Source organism: Apteryx mantelli, chromosome 2 (genome assembly GCF_036417845.1).
Source record: "Apteryx mantelli isolate bAptMan1 chromosome 2, bAptMan1.hap1, whole genome shotgun sequence".
Classification (NCBI taxonomy): Eukaryota; Metazoa; Chordata; class Aves; order Apterygiformes; family Apterygidae; genus Apteryx; species Apteryx mantelli.
This window is the reverse complement of record NC_089979.1, coordinates 88654760-88673260: the sequence shown is the minus strand read 5'-3', so window position 1 is coordinate 88673260 and position 18501 is coordinate 88654760. Positions and strand designations below refer to the sequence as shown.

Here is an 18501-nt window from a genome sequence, read left to right as displayed (position 1 = left end):
TAGCTGACCGTACTCAAATTGTAAACCTCACTGTGTTGAATTTTGTGTTGGAGGGATAAGAGGGTATTGGCCATACTTCTCACCTAGGAAAATAATTGGATTATGGCAGTTAAAACTTTGAGCATGTGCAACTAAGACAAAGGATTATTTTTCCTCTATTCCCAGGACAGCAACACTTCTGTAACTGTGTAAGACAAAATCTCAAAACAGATGCTGGCTGTACCAGCAAATAATTGCAAAACTGTTGCTGACATTTGTTGCTTATCTCTTCTCTTAGTAGTAGACAAGGAAATACAAAGCTGAAATAAGCAAGAAGTTGTAGCTGTCGGGTTTCTTGAATGAACAAAAAGTACACTGGGGCTTTTGGATAAACTTTTTTTTTTAATGTAGTTCTGAAAGCTGTTTGAATTGTAGGAAAGATAAATATATTCAAATGAGGAAAGAATATAAAAGTCTCTGCAAATATCCTTAAGAACATTAATTACACCATAACTACATATCATAACCATAGTACTGTGTGTGTTCTGTGTACATTTAAATTCCTGGACAGATGATACATGTTTAAAATGTATGTAATGAATGTTTGAAGAAAACAAAAGGGGGGCAATAAAAATCCTCAAGCAGGGGGAAAAAAACAGGCTACATGCTCAAACATCATTTCCTCCTTTATATAAGCCAGTGTAATATGTGTTTCTAAGAATTAAAGATAAGTCAAAACTAGCAAGGACTCTCATTTTAGGTCTTAATGGTACAGTGGTAGCTGACCAAATGGTTTAAAAGTTCTGATTTGTCTTTTCAGATATGCATGTAAGAAGATCTTTTTTTTTTAATCTCTTTTCTAAATAGATAGGCTAATAAAATAGTGTTTGTTTTGTTATGGTCAGATATAGGTTACATATGTCTGTAGAACCATTCCACACTCTCGTAGTCAGGTGTGTCCTTGAAGCAATGTCTGTTAGACTGTGCTCAGTATCTAGTCTGGTTAAACTGAACACTTTAAACTGAAAATCTGTTAAATTGAACACTTTAAAAACTGGAGCAACCCTTGAATTTCTGCAAAACTCCTAAACCTTTTTAAAAACTAATTCAGTATTATACTTGATCCTTATTTCCAGCTGCAGGTTAAGATAGGCTGATATAGGGCCCTGGGTGCACAGAGGCAAGCTCAGAGAGCTTTCAGATGTTAGAACCTGGAGAATAAATGGAAAGTTTAGGGAATAATTTGGTATCCTAACTAATGTTGGAATGGAAGAAAATAACAGGGAATATAGTTCTGAAGGCTTGACATAAGCAAAGCTGTTCATCCAAACCTGAGATCAAACACTGATCTTATGTAGCTTCCTATCAGTTTTATAGGATATTATTTCTGCTCCTTGTCAGCCCAAGAAATTAATGGCAATAACTCTAACAGCGCTCAGCCAAATGTCTCTCACTGGCTTGCCATCTGTATCATGTCCTGACCGAGCGAACGCTGTTCTAATTAGCTACATTCACCTTGCTTGCTGTGTGTCAGAACAACTTCGCTTGCGTCATTATCAAGATGTCTGTTTTTATGTGATGTCCAGTTGGATGTATTGCATTATATAAAGATTTCCCCCCAGAAATCTGGCATATATTCAGAGTGAGCATTTCAGAGGTGGCCTGAGGCAGAAATAAAACTAAAAAAGCAGGTGAGGCCCTGTTGCTCGTAGCAGATAAGCTCATGGACTTGGCCAAGGGACAGATCAGGCGAGGCATATTTGAGGGTAGCCTGCCCAGCAGGAGAAGAACATGGACTGCAGCTACCAGCTTCCAACCAAAAGCAAATTCTGGGTGATCTCAGCACCTTGTGTCAGCTGGGAATATTGTATTTCCTAGCAAGAGGATATTGAGGGCAATGCAGCCAGGTTTCATAACCCTCAGGGAGGCTGTGGCATGTGGTTGTAATTGGTCCCAAAGCACTGATAAGAAGAGAGATGCTTTCCCCCACAGTCTCCCTTTATGTGAGCTTGTTGTCTGTCAAACCATTGCTTGGAGGAGTTTGGCTTTTTTTTTTCTTTTTTTTTTTTTTTAAGTAAAGCCTAGTGGACCAGCAAAATGGGGCAAGGGAGGTCTAGCACTGGAGAATCTTCATCCATAGTCATAGAAAATATCCAGTTGTGGGTGTAAGTAGAAAAGCAAGTAAAGGATTATTCTGAGAAATGGTCTTCACTTATGATCTCTTTTGTTTCCTCCAAATGGTAGGGCTGCCTCCTGGGGTATTTGCACTTCTGACAGAATTACCTGGCAGAGACGTCATGTTTCCCCATTCTGTTATTTCAGCTTGTCATCTGGATTTGCAGTAGCAAGTAGCTTCTGTAGGGCTGCTGCTCTGTAAGAAACAGTGGGTAAAGCAAGCTTTACAAGAAACTGCTGGGATATATTTGCATGAAGGGGTGGGGAAGGGGGGGCATTAAAGAAGCAGAGTTCAGACAAAAACGTCTGCATGTTGTAAGCAAAAAGTCTTTGCCATCAAGGAAGAATCTGTAAGCCAGACACATGGAATTGCAGATTAGCAATGGAATTTGGATGCGGCTTTTTAATGCCAGAGAGTTTCTGATACTCAGGAAAGAAATAACAAATTATAGAGTTGTAGTGACCTGTATCTAAATTGTTCGATTACCTGGAAACTCTGTCAAGCTTGGCTTAATGAACACAGTCATATTTGAACAAGTCGACTTATTCAATTATACTGTTCTCAAATTTTTCTGAAGAGGAATTAACAAACTTGGTAAGTTTGTGTGCTTTTTAATTACTCTGGTCTCTATGCATCTAATGTCTGGTTAAGTTGGATTTCTTATTGTACTGACCTAAGGTTATGTATTTATCCGTATGTATTAGATTATAAAAATCCTTTATAGGGATCTGGTACATTCAGATGAGAAGTTTGTTTTTGTTTTTTTTTTTTATGGTGATTAACGTGAATCTTTAAGCATGTTCTGGTTACTTGTGCATGCTCTCTCTTCCTGAGCAAACCCTGTCAAGAGCCATCCGTATGTCATATTAAATTTTCAGCTCTGTTTGTCTTGAGCAGCGGCAGTCTCTTTATGAAAAACATCTGAGGAAAAGACAGGCGTCAGTAATAAGCTTTAATTGCATTACTAGTTTCTTTAACCAACATTCCTATAAATAATAAGGAAAAAGGAACACTGTGCACTTCATGGACATGAGAAATAAAAATAGTACCTCAAATTCTGTAATATAAAATACTTTCTTCCACTGATTTTAATATGCTGTTTCAAAATTGGCTGCCATAAACTCTGAAACTTTTTTCCTCTCTCCAGATATCTTGAATGAACTCTTCCAGAGGGAGAACCGTGTGCTACATTATTGGACCATGCGTAAAAGACGTCTTGATCAGTGCCAACAGTATGTCGTCTTTGAAAGAAGTGCCAAGCAGGTGAGGGTTGTATATAAACATTTTCTTCATTGTGATCAAGGCTTGACAGAGACTATCTTGTCCCACAATAACAAACCTGCTATTGACTTCAGTGTTCCAAATGTCTGAAAGGTCAACAATTAAAATGGAAATTAAGGTAACATATTTGCTTTTCCTTTAATACAGATCCACTGTATCAGCTGAGGCAGGCTATCTTTACCACTGTAACTTAACATAGTGTTTTGCTTCTGCCAGCTTGATCTGGTACTGGCTAATCTAATTTCTGCAAGCTTGTGTTTGGCAAATTATTATGCTTGTTAACTTTTACAGACACACCTAATTTGACCAGGGAAATAACAAGCAGCAACATTTTCTCAGATGTTGGAAAAAGACGACTAGTTAAGTTGATTGGCAGTTCTAGAAAACTGTTGAGTTGGATGACTCATTAAACAATAACTACTGAATGACTGAGAAAGTTTCTCTATTCTGCGTGTGCTTGGTTTCATGTTTTTTTACATGCTGGATTCATCTTTTTGTATTTTGATGAATTTATCAGTCTGGAAAGAACCATTAAGTAACTATGACAAAAAAAAGTACTTTTTACAAATCAAAACATAAGCCGTAAAAGTCAGTAGGGGATTCCAAGGCAGAATTAGAAACTGGAATGATCTGCAACTTTTTTTTTTTAACTGGATATAGGACAAAGAAAGGAAGCTATCTGTTCCTGTTCTGCAGAAAACGACACAACGCCCATAGTGCGAAATATAATCAGACCTACTTTAAAGCCTCAAAAAGCTAATTCGATATTTTCTGACCAAAAATGTAGGCAGAGGCTTAAATAGTAGTGGTCTGTTTTCAGCTCTAGGAAAGTCTGTCTTTCATGGCTTTATAAAGAAAGCCATGCAGGTTAACTCCTGGAGCGAAGTTAAGGATGAATACCTCTTTAAAAGAAAAGGAAAAAAAAACCAAAACACCCTGCATTTGAATAACCTTAACTTCAGCCTCTGCCAAGCACATGACCTACTTGCTTTTGTACAGAAATTACTGACTAACAGTCAAATGCCAGAGATAGAGGTCTGTCAGCATTTGCATTGTAAATCCCATTTTTCAGCAACCTACAGTTCAGTTACTGCAAACCGTATTGGGCCTGCACACTGATTAGCCAGAAAATGGAAATACTGTTTTCTTCATTTTTTTTTTTGTTTGGAAGTTGGAAGAACCCTTTTTTTTGTGCTTTCAAAGCCTTAAGCCCTGCTATGGAAATAGATCACGTAATAGTTTGTGAAGAAAATGGTAGACTGACCAAACATTCCAGATTTAAGAGCTCACCTGGTCTTTAAATTGATTTCTTCAGTTCTTGCGTGGTGATATGTGTCTCCAAAATACAATCCTGGTACTCGCATATAATAGCTAGCCTAACTCTGGGAACTAACATTGAGATGAACTCATGCTGTGGCTCTAGAGAGCTGCCAAAAAGTAATGGAAGGGTGACATTTGGGGCAAGGGAGTTTTGCTTGCTTTTGTGGTTCTGTCACAGGCCTTTGGTAACAGTTCATTCCAGCATAGTGTGGTAAACCCACCAAAAAAAAAAAAGAGAAAGAAAAAATGGAAGTTAAGTTGAAAGCAAGAAGTATCAAAACAAATGTTGCTTGTAATTGGTTCGTGTTTATACCAACAAGAGCCTTTTTGCAAGAGAAGACAGATATGGCTAAGAAAGTTTGACTTTACAATGACAAGGGGCATCATACGAGTGGTTGGTTGAGATGTCCCTCTTCTTGCTGCTAGTCCAAGAGTTGGTTTCTTTCCAAAGGGGAGGAGGGATTGAAATGCACAGGCCCATCTCATCTGGATTCCAGCTTCGCTAGTATGTTAACAGGTAAATGGCCTTCTCGTATGCCCTTATATTTTTGAACATACATGCAGTCACATTCAGTGTTGAATTTTGAAGAGTTTCTACCTGCTTTAGTTCTTTACAGAGAGGCAAGAGCAAGTCTTGAGCGTAAGGAGGAGAATCAAAGTCTCAGTCACGGTCTTGATGAACTCAGATTGTCAGTGGAACTATAATACAGAAGCCGCCTTTTCTGGTTAGGTGTAAAGGTTATGCTATTGAAAAATAAGTACGTACTGTCTGCCAAGATAAAACTTGTCCTATTCTTGGTTATGTATTCTTGGTAGATAAAAGGGGAAACTGCAGGTGACAGGTATAAAAGGAAGAATAAGATTCAACTAACAGTCTACTCCGTTTTCTCTTGGAGTATTAAATTTTGTAGTTTGTAGTGCTATATATATTCACTGAAGACAGAAAATACACAGGCACTTCATAGCAAGACAGTTCTAAGCAAGATACACTAAACATTTTGAAAATCTGATGAAACCTTTGCAACCTTTGGTAGTGGACTATTATAGTCCTGTTGTAGTGGACTTCCCCAAAGTATTCAGATTCATGGATTGGTTATTTTTCTTTAAGTCCTTCGTGAACTAAGGGAATTATTTGAGTTACAAGCTATTTGATATTTTAGAGGTATTACAGGATTTCCACCAGTGAAAGAGTAAAACTTACCTGTGGCCCATCTGTGCTTGTGAAATACTGATTACAGTTGGTTTCTTTTGGCAAAAGTGTCTCTCTCTTGCTTTTCCTTCATTCTTATTTTATTTAGGCTCTGGAATGGATCCATGACAATGGGGAGTTTTATTTATCCACCCATACTTCCACTGGTTCCAGTATCCAGCACACTCAAGAGTTGTTAAAAGAGCATGAAGAATTTCAGATCACTGCAAAGGTAAAAGAAATAAATAAAAGGAAGTAACATACAGAAAAATGAGGATGTCTGTCAAGCTTTTAGTTCCACTGGCTTTGTAATCTGTATTTCTGCTAGGAACAGAATAAAACAAAAGATTACATTTCAGAAGGTAATCACCATGTTACTGGAGCTCCATCAGCCCTATATGCAGTTGATTTCTTATGTCATAATTATAGTGTGATAGCTTAAAAATGGTATGTACATGCGCGCACACACACACACACACACACTCTGAAGGTCCTTTGATTTCCATTTTTACATCCTCAGGTCTGTGGGTTACTGCACGTTCATTTAGGCTATAAAACACAAGGTATGTTATGACTCAGCTATGATTTAATTAGAAGATAGCAGAAAAATTAAAGATTTGCTTGTTAGGTTATTCATTTTAAACAAACTGATTCTGCAGTAACTTCTTGAGCTATGGCGGCAGCATTTTCTTCCGTATTTCTAGAGGCCTGTGTGGAGATGCAGATGTCCCTTGTGAGGCTTACTGGTTTTCATACGTGAAAGAGAGGCAGCTGTTTTAAGACTGAAGTATCTGAGCTTAAGTAATTCTGTCTTTGCATTTCACTTTGAAACTGTCATCTATTTCCACCTCTTGGCTCTCAGTCTTCATAGAAAAATAGTGGAGCCTAAGAAAGTGAACAAGTATTTATTTGTCTAAAGGACCACCTCAGCAGAAAAGAGACCTGGAGATGGGAGTCGGACACAGACACGTGAAAGAAGAGACAAGAGACTCCAGAAGGAACAGAGACCCTATTTGCTTTACGAACATAAATTTTCTTCCTTCTGAGTTTTGCTTCAGCCCTTGCTCTGCTGGATTCTTTCCAGGATGCAGAGCACCACTGCCCCGCTATTTCCGGTGTCAGCAAGGGGATGACGTTCGTGCCCCTTTCGAAAGGATGTTGATGGTGCCGCTCCCTTTGTGTTTCGCTGCTTGCTAGGAGGATGCACTGGCCCTGGCTTACCCTTGCACAGGGAATTCCCTAATGAAAAGAAATGCTCAAATGAGTGACCATTAAGAAAGAGAAAGAATAAAAAACAAGGAAGGACAAACCCTGCTGGTTTTCTATTGACTCCTTTGCTTAATGCCCTGTCATTAAGGGTCCTGACAGTAGTAGGCTTTACTCTCAACCGTTACATCAGAGAGAGATATGTGGAGGTATAAAATCATCTGGTGCAGACGATTTATGATTTACATGAAGGAAAGAGCATAGTCTTAGGCAACTAATTAACTGGGGAAAGCACCTTGTTACAGGTTTGGTGGTTACTTACTCCCTTAGTTCCTCTTTAAGAACCATGTAACAACAAAATGTGGTATCAGGAAAAGATTAAAAGATGTAGCCTTAATCCTTTAAGGTAGAGCATATGACAAGCCCTACATCCTTCTCCATATTTCAGTGATGTCCTTGCATAAAGGGAGGTAGATGCTTGAGTCTTTGTGGGCCAGGCCCACAAAGCACAGTACCTGTGCTTCAGGAGTAATGAACAAAATAACCCCACTGGGATTAAACCCCCTTTGTATTAATGCAAAGAAGCTACCCATGCTCTAAAAAGCTTGCCTAGCAGGATTTAGTCTCTAGGTTGGAGATGGAGCACACTTTTGAAAGAAAAATAACCTGTTCCGGTCATGTAATAATAAAACCCAAAGAACCTATATTCATCTTGTGCTATTTTTATTAGGGGGGGAAAAAAGGTATCTGTTTAAAGGAGTTTTGGGAAGAGTGGGGAGGAAACTAGCTCCTTTCATGGCTTTTCCACCTGCCTGTCGTAGCTGGTTAAGCAAAATGATCCCCTTCATGACAGTTATAGCTAGTAAATGTTCAATATTTTCCTGTTTTTGTAGCAAACCAAAGAGAGGGTGAAGTTGTTGATACAGCTGGCTGATGGCTTTTGTGAAAAGGGGCATGCTCATGCAACAGAGATTAAAAAATGTGTCACAGCGGTGGATAAGAGGTACAGAGACTTTTCTCTGCGCATGGAGAAATATAGAACCTCTTTAGAGAAAGCTCTGGGTATTTCTTCCGATTCCAATAAATCGGTAAGTGAAATTTGATTGTGATGATAGACAAACAACATTTATTTGCATTTGATTTAGCTGTCATTTTTTCCTGCCACTTCCCTTAATCAGTTCTATCCCTTTTTTTTTCTTTAAAAAAAAAAAAAAGAGCAAAAGCTTGCAGCTGGATATAATCCCAGCCAGCGTCCCTGGGTCAGAGGTGAAACTGCGCGATGCTGCTCATGAGCTTAACGAAGAAAAACGAAAATCTGCCCGCAGGAAAGAGTAATGAATTTATTTATTTTTAATCAATGAGGATGCATAATCAATTCTGATAATGAAGCAACTGTCATGGGTTGTCTGGAAGCTTAGAAATTGCATAAATGGTAAAAGAGAACAGTATTATTCAGCAGCTTTTTGTAGCATTTTATTCACATACTCATTTCACAATTGATTCTAGCAAGTCAGTATCTTAAACTTTCAAAGTCCTGTTAGACTTCTTTTCATGTGATTTTTTTGTTGTTTTTGTTTTTGTTTGAAAAAATGTGAAATAAAAGAGTAAGGGTAGGAGGGAGGGCAACAGTTAATGAGTATAACATGCAAAGCATTTTAGAAAAAATTCCATCTCCTTTTCCATATATTTTTGCACTCGTTGATAATAGGGGGATGTTATCCCTCATATTTCCCTCATCCATTCCCTCTTTCCATTTCAGTTCTCAGATTTTTTCATACGGTTGTAGAAAAAGCAAAAGCTGACAAGGAGAAAAAAGTGTATGCTGGTTATTATGCATTCAGGGTGCTCTGGCAGACTGAGATTTGATCATTCTTTCTGTTGTCACCTAAGGTTCATTATGGCTGAGCTAATTCAGACAGAAAAGGCTTACGTAAGAGATCTCCGGGAATGCATGGATGTAAGTTTTCTTTTGTCGCTAATGTTTGAAGACAGGATTCGCTCTGCTGTCTATTTCCTTCCAATTTTAACAACCAAACATGATCAGTCTGTAGTTATGGTACCAAATTAAGTTGATACAATTTCTTCAGCCACTTCAGAATTTATCCCATATGCTTTGCTTTTGTCAATACTTATTTTCAGTATTTGAATGTTTTTTTTCCCAATTCATAAGCTTTTTTGTGTTGGAGCTGGGAGGAGAAAAAGGAAGGGATACTTTATTTGCTTTGCTAGTGATAGAGAACAGCTCGTGTTGATTCTCTTTTTAGGTGTATCGCATGTTCTGCTGCTGGCTGGCTTTTTGAATAGAAATTCAGAGAGGTTCCATGGAAAAGTGCCCAGTAATTGTTATACCAAAGCAAGTAATGTACAGTGGTAGCTACTGTACAAAACATGAACCTCTAGACTGCAGACATGACCTTGATGCAGAGTAACCTGAAGCATTAGAGGTTGTCAAGAACACTGTGAAGTTTAAAGGATGAAGTCTCAACGAATATGTTAAGTCATCAGTTTTAGAATTTGGATTTTACTATCAAAGCTATATGTCACAAGGTATATGTGACACAATAGGCACTATCACAAAGGGAGAAATTGTTGCATGATGCCTCCCTCTATTCTCTCCAGGAATGTGTACTTAGAGATACCTAAGTGCTTCTGTTCAGAAATTTGATGACTTTTCCTGCATCTTTTTTGTTCTGGGCAGACATATCTGTGGGAAATGACAAGCGGAGTGGAGGAGATCCCACCTGGTATTGTAAACAAAGAACACATTATCTTTGGAAACATGCAGGAAATTTATGAGTTCCACAATAAGTGAGTGACTTATCTCCTATTTCCATATTACTGGTAAACCCAAATGATGACCTGAGGGATTTCCTAATGAAAATATTGTGCATATGAATAATGGCCACTTTGCCATCAAAAATCTAAAGGATTTCTTTTCAGAATTGTGTCAACTGTTATTTTTTGCAGCCAGATAGGTACAGCACTAGAAACCGTCTTCTCAGTCTCAGATGTCTTTCAGCTTTTAAGAAGTCGTTGGAATCCTTAGAATATTTATGCGAGTTTTCCAGTTGTCTTGAAGAGATGGAAACCACTGAACTCAAAAGAATAGCACAAACTGCAATTTAACAGAGTCCTGTCACTCCTTCCATCATTCCTGACTTCATGTCCTGACTGCTAATGGGAAAGAGTAACTCTCCCTCCTTTTCCTTGGTTCTTTGAAGCTTCTCTGGATGCCCCACCTTAACTGCAGTTAGTTGAGTACAGAGCACTAGAGGCTTGTCAGCTGCTACTTCTTTTTTTTTTTTTTTTTGAATGGAATGATCCCTAAGCAGAGTTGTACATGAAAGTCTTTGTTAATTCACTGACATTTGTACTTGGTTATGATTCTTTTAAGTAATGAGACACACCTAGCATATTCCAGAACCTGATTTTACATTCCTTTGTATGCTTTATGTTAGTTAACATTAGCATCCAAAAAGCAAGTCATCTCCTTTTTTCCAAAAAGAGGTGAAAGCTAAACTGTTCCTGAAACTGAAACAGTAGGAAACCTTGATGGGAACAGCAGCAGTTATTGAGTTATACTCTTATGTATTCACCGAGTAAATCCAGTAGAGCAAAATTTTGATCTTCATCTCAGAATTTGCACTGAATTACATTTTGTATTAGTTCTGATATTCCTTGTTCTCATCCATTCCTGTTACCTTTCTTCTATTAGCTCATGGTGTTGGTATAAATTACATAAAGTTTTCTAACCATTTTTATTCACAGACAATAGATCAATGTCAGCTGCTGTAATGAAAATGTTTCATGTGCCTTATAATGTTTCTTTCTTCTTTACCCATAGTATATTCCTAAAGGAGCTGGAAAAATATGAACAGTTACCAGAAGATGTTGGGCACTGCTTCGTTACTTGGGTAATAAAGTCAGATGTGTTTAGAAGTAACAACGGAGATGAGAAGCATGAAGGGATGGAGACTTGCTGCCAAGTCCTTTTTTAATCTCTGTACATCGTACTTCAAATTTGAGTAAAACGGTGTTTATTTTTAGCTGGAAAAATTAAGACACTGCTATCAGGTGCAAATGTCTGTTTGCTCTAGCAGTTGACATGAGTTGCCTAAACCTGCATTCAGGTTGTTGTTCAGTGCATTTATCTTTAAGTCTTAGCTACTGTGAATAATCTGCTTTTCTTACATTCCTGTTGTTTTCAGTCTTACTTGCCTGATGTATTTTCTCCTGTTGCCAGTTTGAATGCTGTATAGTATAACCTCTAGAGACAGAAGATATGCTCTCTGATAACCTGTTTAAATTTGCATTTTGTTGTGCAGGCAGACAAGTTCCAAATGTATGTTACTTACTGTAAAAATAAGCCAGATTCTACCCAGCTGATATTAGAACATGCAGGAACATACTTTGATGTAAGTACTTATGTCCATCTTAAAAATATGCCTTTGCAGTTTTAATCATGCACTTAGTTATGTTGAGTGCCTAATTTATTAAGAAAATGTGAGTACCTGAGCACTAATGCTGCAATTTAGTGTAAGCTTAAGAAAATAGATCATATATCTCACACGTTTAATTTATAATGTTTATATTGCTCAACTGTCAAATTAAATGTAAAAAAATTACTGTCACATGTCAGGAGTTAAGCTGGTTTCCCATTCAGAACTGCAAGAGGAATTTGGTAGCCACAGCATGTTCAGTTCTCCCAAGCACATTCTGCAAGTCTTAGTGTTTTGATTTGGTTAGGTTGCGTTGTATGTAATAAAGATGGAAATCTTGGTCAAAGTTTTTGGAACACCTTTAGATTGCAGTTGAATGTAGTGGTAATTCAGTTCAGTAGCATTGTTCAGAACTGCTCATCCAGCCGTGCTGCTGATTCAGTCCCAAAGTTACTTAGGCTGCATGTGATGTTCCACTGAGGGAAAGACTAAAATGCAGCAGCTGTCTTTATGGAATCGCACTAGTTGAGGAATTTTGGCCATACCGAAGGACACGTGTGCATTTCCAGGGTGCATTGGTTGAGCCTATAGTTACAGATGATCCAGTTGCAGTGGTCTCCACCTCTTTCTGGTCTCCTTCCACGCTGAGCTGTTAGCTGTGCAGTGACACCATAGATCTTTTTAGAATTGTTTGTAGAATTAGTGGGAAGGAGATAAAATAAATAACTAAAAATCCCTGAAGCTGTTAGGGTTATTTTCAGAATCTTTCACTAAGGAGACTGGGATGCTGAACACTGTAAGGTAAAATCTTTCTTAATAGCCCCTGTTAAGTTTTCAGTGCCTGAAGAAGAGCAGGTAAGTTAAAGAAAATTAGGCAGACAGGACAAAATAAATACACAGAAACATGAAGCAAATACTGTTTGAAAAATTGACAAGGAGCTCTGATATATTTGTATTAGAATGGCTTCTTGTCACCATCTCCAGTGGAATGCCCTGTGGTCCCTCTATCTTACCAGTGGTTCCAGAGCTCTCCATCCCCTGATGTGCTTCACACATCCAGAGCTAGGAGTGTGTAGAGCTGATACTGTACACAGGTCTCTTCAGGAGCTTCCATTGACCCCACCACTGGACCATGTGAAAATGGCTCATAATTGCATCTTGGGAGTGACTGAGTCTGTGCTGTAATCGTGGTTAAAGGGTTCATGAGATTCAATGCATAAGCATACAATTTCAAACAGCAAGTTAAAATATACCTGATATTGTAATAAATGGCAAACACTGGCCTTGAAGTTCAACACAAAGTCAGTACTGGAAATCTGTAATTAGCCCATCTAATTGTGGTCTAGCTATATATTCATCCTTTAGCATAGTGAAGGTCATCCTTTTTTTGTTGTTGTTGCTAAATAGCTCTGTTTTCCTTTCAAGTGTTTGCTAACCTCTTCCCTTTAGTTAGAAAATGATGCTTCGTGCTCCCCCTTGTGGCTTCGTAGCAGCACTTGGAGGAAAGTGCTCTCAGTGACTATTAGCAGTCAAAGCAGGTAATGCCAGGAAACCTCCTCCTCAGCCTTCACGTAATAGTCCTAGCTGTTCCCTGGAAACCCCCAAATTTGTTTTCTTTCCTCCCATGCAAGTAACAGCAAAAATACAGATTTTAAGTGAAAGTGGTTTTGCCAAGTGTTCAATATCCCTAATCATTGCTATTTTCATTTAGGTTTGTTGAAACATTTCATAGGTAACCTGGGAGAGGTAATCACCTTTTGTTTGTGCAAAGTGAGCAGTCAGACGCAAAACATAACTACTTGTTGTGGCTGGAATACCTTGGCATCCTGTCTTTTTTTTTATTTCTCCTTGCTAAAGTAAAAACTGGAGTTAATGGATATGACACAGCCCTCAGAACAGGCTATATGTGATTGTTGGATCTTCACAATCCTCAGAAAAAATTTTTTTTCCTCCATGCAGGAGATACAACAACGACATGGACTGGCCAACTCTATCTCCTCTTACCTTATCAAACCTGTTCAAAGGATAACAAAATATCAGCTTCTTTTAAAGGTCAGCATTAATTCTAAGTTTTTATCTGATTCTGCTGTTCTTAAGCAGGCAAAGCTCCTGCTGAAATCAGGAAGGCTTTTTTACTGTGCACTCTGACTGTAGCAACTTGGGCAGCCTCAAATATTGTTGTGGTATTTTCTTAGGAGACCACTGAAAATGAAAGAAGGCTTAAATAAGCAACTTTTGTCCAGATTCCTGTAAATCAAGAAGATACCTCTCTACAAATGTTTCCATAGAAAATATCATTTGCATTTCCAGAGTAAAAGTAATTCATGGCTGTATAGATGGACATATTATTGTAATGGTTGCTACAACAAATTTTGGCAAGCCAATCACTATGTTTATGGCATTAAGACTGAAAATATATATATATACTGAGTGCCTGTAAAGCCGTTGTGCAAACAGTTGTTATTTGAAAGGTTGCATGGAAATGTCAAGTAAATAGTAGCTGTTAAAATAAGTAAAACCTTTGGAAACCTATAGTTAGAGCTTTCACTCAATGGACGGATGTCTTATTGACCAAGCAGCAGTGCACTTGAGCTGTGTTGGATATATGTTAGGTGACATTGCTTGTTTTGTAATAGCTCATTACAAAAGTAGCTGTAGCTGATATGTTGTATGTTTCCCTTTTCTAGCTGACAACTGCCATGGAGGGTTGTTTTTAAAATGTTTGAAAAATGTTCCAGGCTATTTCAGGTCAAGTTAGATGGAAACTAGTCTGTCATTTTTAATTGAAACATATTGTCCATTCTTCCCATGTAAAAAGATATAATTTTATTAAGTTATAACCTACAGAAATGCTTTAGACTATGCTGGTTTAAGAACCTTCGGGGTACTGATTTCAACAGTTGAAACTTTTGAATCTAAACATGCCACAGCTGAAACCTTATTGAAGTGGTGGGGTAGGTTGACTTCACCAGGCTTTGCAGAGCTAGATGGCTTTGCTGCTTAGTAAAATGGATTTATTTGGTATTGGGGGTTTTTTCTTGTAAGAAAATGGAAGAATGGAGAGCCCAAAACTTCAGTGACAGCTGAAACATTTACAGTTTTAGAGGTTCTGGTTATTTTTCCAAATTGTGTTGAAACTGCTCATCTTTTTCTGTCTCCTAGAGGATATTTGTTAGGTTCTGTGGCCTGTGGTGTTGCCATGCACAATTTGTCTGTTTTTGCTGTTTTCCTGTGTTGATGGTATAGGGAGTTAATAAATGCAAAATAATGTGAGGATGATTATAGTAGGAACTACCTGGCTTTCTCTTTAAAAGGAATAAAGGAATTTAACCTGAGGGAGTGAATTAAATGGGTCTTTGAATAGGAATGTAATATGTCCTTTTTGGTTTTGTAAGCTACATTTTTTGTATTGATACTGCCTAAAAGCTCAAAGGATGTGAGGAAATTTCAGTATCAACTCAAGCAGTATTATGCTAATATCTGTGGGATTTTGGATGGCACTGGACTACATCTCCTTAAATTGCATTACAAAGTTTCAGAATATTCCATTCTCCAGCTTCTGTCCATAAGTTAATGCTTATTTGTATATAAAAGTTTTGTCTGAAGGATGCTTTTAACTGTGTAAACATAGAATAGAGTACTTCACTGAATATTTGAAATGAAACAATGTGATTCTTTTAGTGGCAGTAGTACAGAGCAGGTCTTTGGTGCAGTGGAGCAAGGATTGACATGGGGGTCCTTTTGTGCTGTCCTGCTTTCCCCTGTCTTCATGACTTGACACCCGGGTTATTCTGGGCCTTCTCGTAGCACTACATCTGATAGCTGTGTCTGTGCTTATCAGAAAGATACTGCCCTTAATGCAACTTTTAAAGATTTATTATTATCCAGATGATCTTGTTTAAATTATGGAAGTGGGTAAGTGAAAGCTTGGGCTGCTCCTTGAAGGACTGATCATGATGAATGCAAAGTATGTTATTGTGTAGCTGGAAGAGCGAGAAGTTCAAAATAGATTTTACTTGTCAGAAATAGTCCTTTTCTTGTTAGAAGTAATATTTAATTGTCTATTGTATTATTGTAGAAAAGCAGTGTATAGTACTCATGTCTGCTCATCTTTTGCAGGAGCTGCTGACATGCTGTGAAGAAGGTAAAGGTGAGATTAAAGATGGCCTGGAGGTGATGCTTAGTGTGCCAAAGCGAGCCAATGATGCTATGCACCTCAGCATGCTGGAAGGTAGGATTCAGATTAGCTTTTTAATTTGGCCATATGCTGTATATTAATTTTTTAAATAAATTTTTAGATTACCATATGTTGAGAAGATCTGAAAAATGTCAGAATTCTTACTGGGGGGTTGTATTTTATATAGCTTTTATGTGAAGAACTCAAATTTATTTAGGAGAAAGAATTGTGACAGACAACTGATATATATATATATTTATATATATATATATATATATATATATATATATTTTATATATATATTTTTAAGTGTTCTTTATCCTGATCTACAGGTCTCTCTGCAGCATTTGAAAAAGATATAGGCTAACAATGTTTTCCGCTGCTGACCTAAAACTTAATAAGTAAATGGTCAGGTATAATGCTTTCAGCTACATTTCCCAGCCAAGAATCCTTGACTTTTTTATATGAGGAGCATAAATGTGTTAGAGGTGATTTTGCTGATTTGTGTGTCAAATAATTGTCTCCAAGATGTTTGTAATTTTCACATCTGTTTGCTGCCTGTTCCATAAGAGACTTCTGGTTGAAATGAAATGTATCTTCTGGCAGTAAAATGGCAACATAAGCCAATTTAGCCTGAATCTTAGCCAAAACAGCCTAATCATGTTCATGGCAGACACTTAAAGTTGGATATAACTGTTTCTATGTGCTTAGAACAACTTTCCACCAAAATCATTTTTGTAATCAGCACGTTATCATGTGTGATGGTGCCATCGTTTATTTAGTAATAGAATTGTTTTTCTTTGGCCAAGTTCTTTGAGATGAAAGCATAGCCACCTGAGCTTGCAGCTGCTGAATAAAGACTTATTGGTGTTTTCAGTCAATATTCCTTTCCCTTCTTTGTGCCTCCTAGTAGTAAAACATAGCTTGTCACAGAATTTTCAGTATCATGTAAGTTACTGTGAAACTTCTCCTGCTTTGACATGTGGTCCTCAATCATGTGAGCACTCAAAATCACCTCTGTTCCATGGCTATAAACAATAGGATGTCGGTCAGTCTACAAAATCACTTCCAAATGCTTTGTTCAGGAGATGGTGTTAGAATAAATGCTGACCAGCACTGGTAATAATCTTTTAACCTTGGGAATGTGACTCTGGAGCATATCCTAATCTTTTACATAAGTTGGTTTTGTAACAAATCATGTGTGTATAGTTGAGTCATCCCATGTTAGACAAATATAGTGAGTTGAACACATTTCCTCCTTATGTCTTTGGAGGTTTCTGAATGAACATCCTGATACAACTTGCTCCTGATGCTCTCCATGATATTGCCCTGTTTAAAGCAGTACAAATCACTCTGTTGAGTAGGCTGGTGCTTTTCTGTTCAGAGACTATTGGCAAGCAATATCTCTTTAAAATTCATTTTTTATACCACTTGGAAGAGTATGGTAGACTATTTTCTGTTATCCTGCAACTCTAATGCCATGTATTGAACTGGGAGACCATGGTGCAACTAGGACAGAAGTAAACTCATTGGTGTTCTCAACCTTCAGCCTTATGTTGTATCTCAGGATAAATAACCCAGGTGGTATTTCTTTATTGTGGATCAGTGTTGGAGTGAATCAGTTGCAGGTTAGTCATATGGCAACAGCTCCAAGCTGCCATCTCTCTCTCCCCTATTGCAACACGGATGCATGCTTGTTACATGTATGACAGGGAAGATAAGCCACCAAAAGAGATGACATTTGGGACCTGGCTGATGTTGGAACAGCTTGATCTGCTCTCTGTTAGCTTGGTAGTTGCTCACATTCTACAGTAATAGAAACCTTGTAAAAAATATATACATATTAATAATAACTTCCATGGTGAAAATCATGAAATGCTGACAAAGGAAGATCTGTCACTTATTGGTGAAACACTGCCAGAAGAGTTGATAAACTTAACAGTTGGATCTTTAAATATAGACATGGACTTGAGTTACAGTTAAGATTATTATGCTGAAATCAAGTCTTGTTTTTCAGCATCCCTTCCTTTGAATCCCATTTTTTTGCAAGCTGTATTTGAAAAAGAAGTCAGATAAAGAAATCACTTAATAAACAAAAGCTATGCTTTTAAATTTCTTCACGTTATTAACTTTTCATGGTGAACCTTTCTTCTCTGATTTTCTAGGCTTTGATGAAAATATAGAATCTCAGGGAGAGCTCATCCTTCAAGAATCCTTCCAAGTGTGGGACCCCAAAACTCTAATTCGAAAGGGCAGAGAGAGGCACCTTTTTCTTTTTGAGATGTCCTTGGTTTTCAGTAAAGAAGTGAAGGACTCCAGTGGGAGGAGCAAATACATTTACAAGAGTAAACTGTTTGTAAGTATAGGAGGGAAAGTGACCATATTTAGAAAACACTGTCTAGATGGTTAAGTGACTAGGCTCAGTTGACTTAAATGTGCGTTAAGAACTTGAACAACCCTTTCAACGCACTGCAAAAAATAGCCTTGAAAACTGTAGACTGTGAATCTTATAAGCTTGCTGTTTTGTTGTGCTTTTGAGGAGAAAGAGTAGGCTGAAAATAACTACTGAAGACTGGATATCAATCTTGATGCGTCATGACTAGGGGAAACCAAGATTGGCTGGATTGATTTTGTTTTAATTATGTATACAATTTGCTGGTTCTTTAAGACTTATTTGTATAAAGCAGAAGGGTGGAAGGAGTTGACAGGTTGGCTTCAACCTGCTGGTTTACTA

General features: G+C 37.8%; 1 protein-coding gene across 4 annotated transcripts in view; it reads left to right on the top strand.

Annotated features, from left to right (window-relative positions):
- TRIO (trio Rho guanine nucleotide exchange factor) overlaps window positions 1-18501 on the top strand; it is a 260312-nt gene that overhangs the window by 154378 nt on the left and 87433 nt on the right. For all 4 annotated transcript variants that reach the window (XM_067290998.1, XM_067290999.1, XM_067291001.1 and 1 more), the window contains 11 exons: window positions 3303-3418; window positions 6055-6177; window positions 8045-8239; window positions 8367-8482; window positions 9042-9108; window positions 9850-9959; window positions 10996-11065; window positions 11477-11566; window positions 13550-13642; window positions 15710-15821; window positions 17933-18123. In XM_067290998.1, the coding sequence (XP_067147099.1) occupies window positions 3303-3418; window positions 6055-6177; window positions 8045-8239; window positions 8367-8482; window positions 9042-9108; window positions 9850-9959; window positions 10996-11065; window positions 11477-11566; window positions 13550-13642; window positions 15710-15821; window positions 17933-18123 (1283 nt within the window). The remainder of the gene's footprint in view (window positions 1-3302; window positions 3419-6054; window positions 6178-8044; window positions 8240-8366; window positions 8483-9041; window positions 9109-9849; window positions 9960-10995; window positions 11066-11476; window positions 11567-13549; window positions 13643-15709; window positions 15822-17932; window positions 18124-18501) is intronic.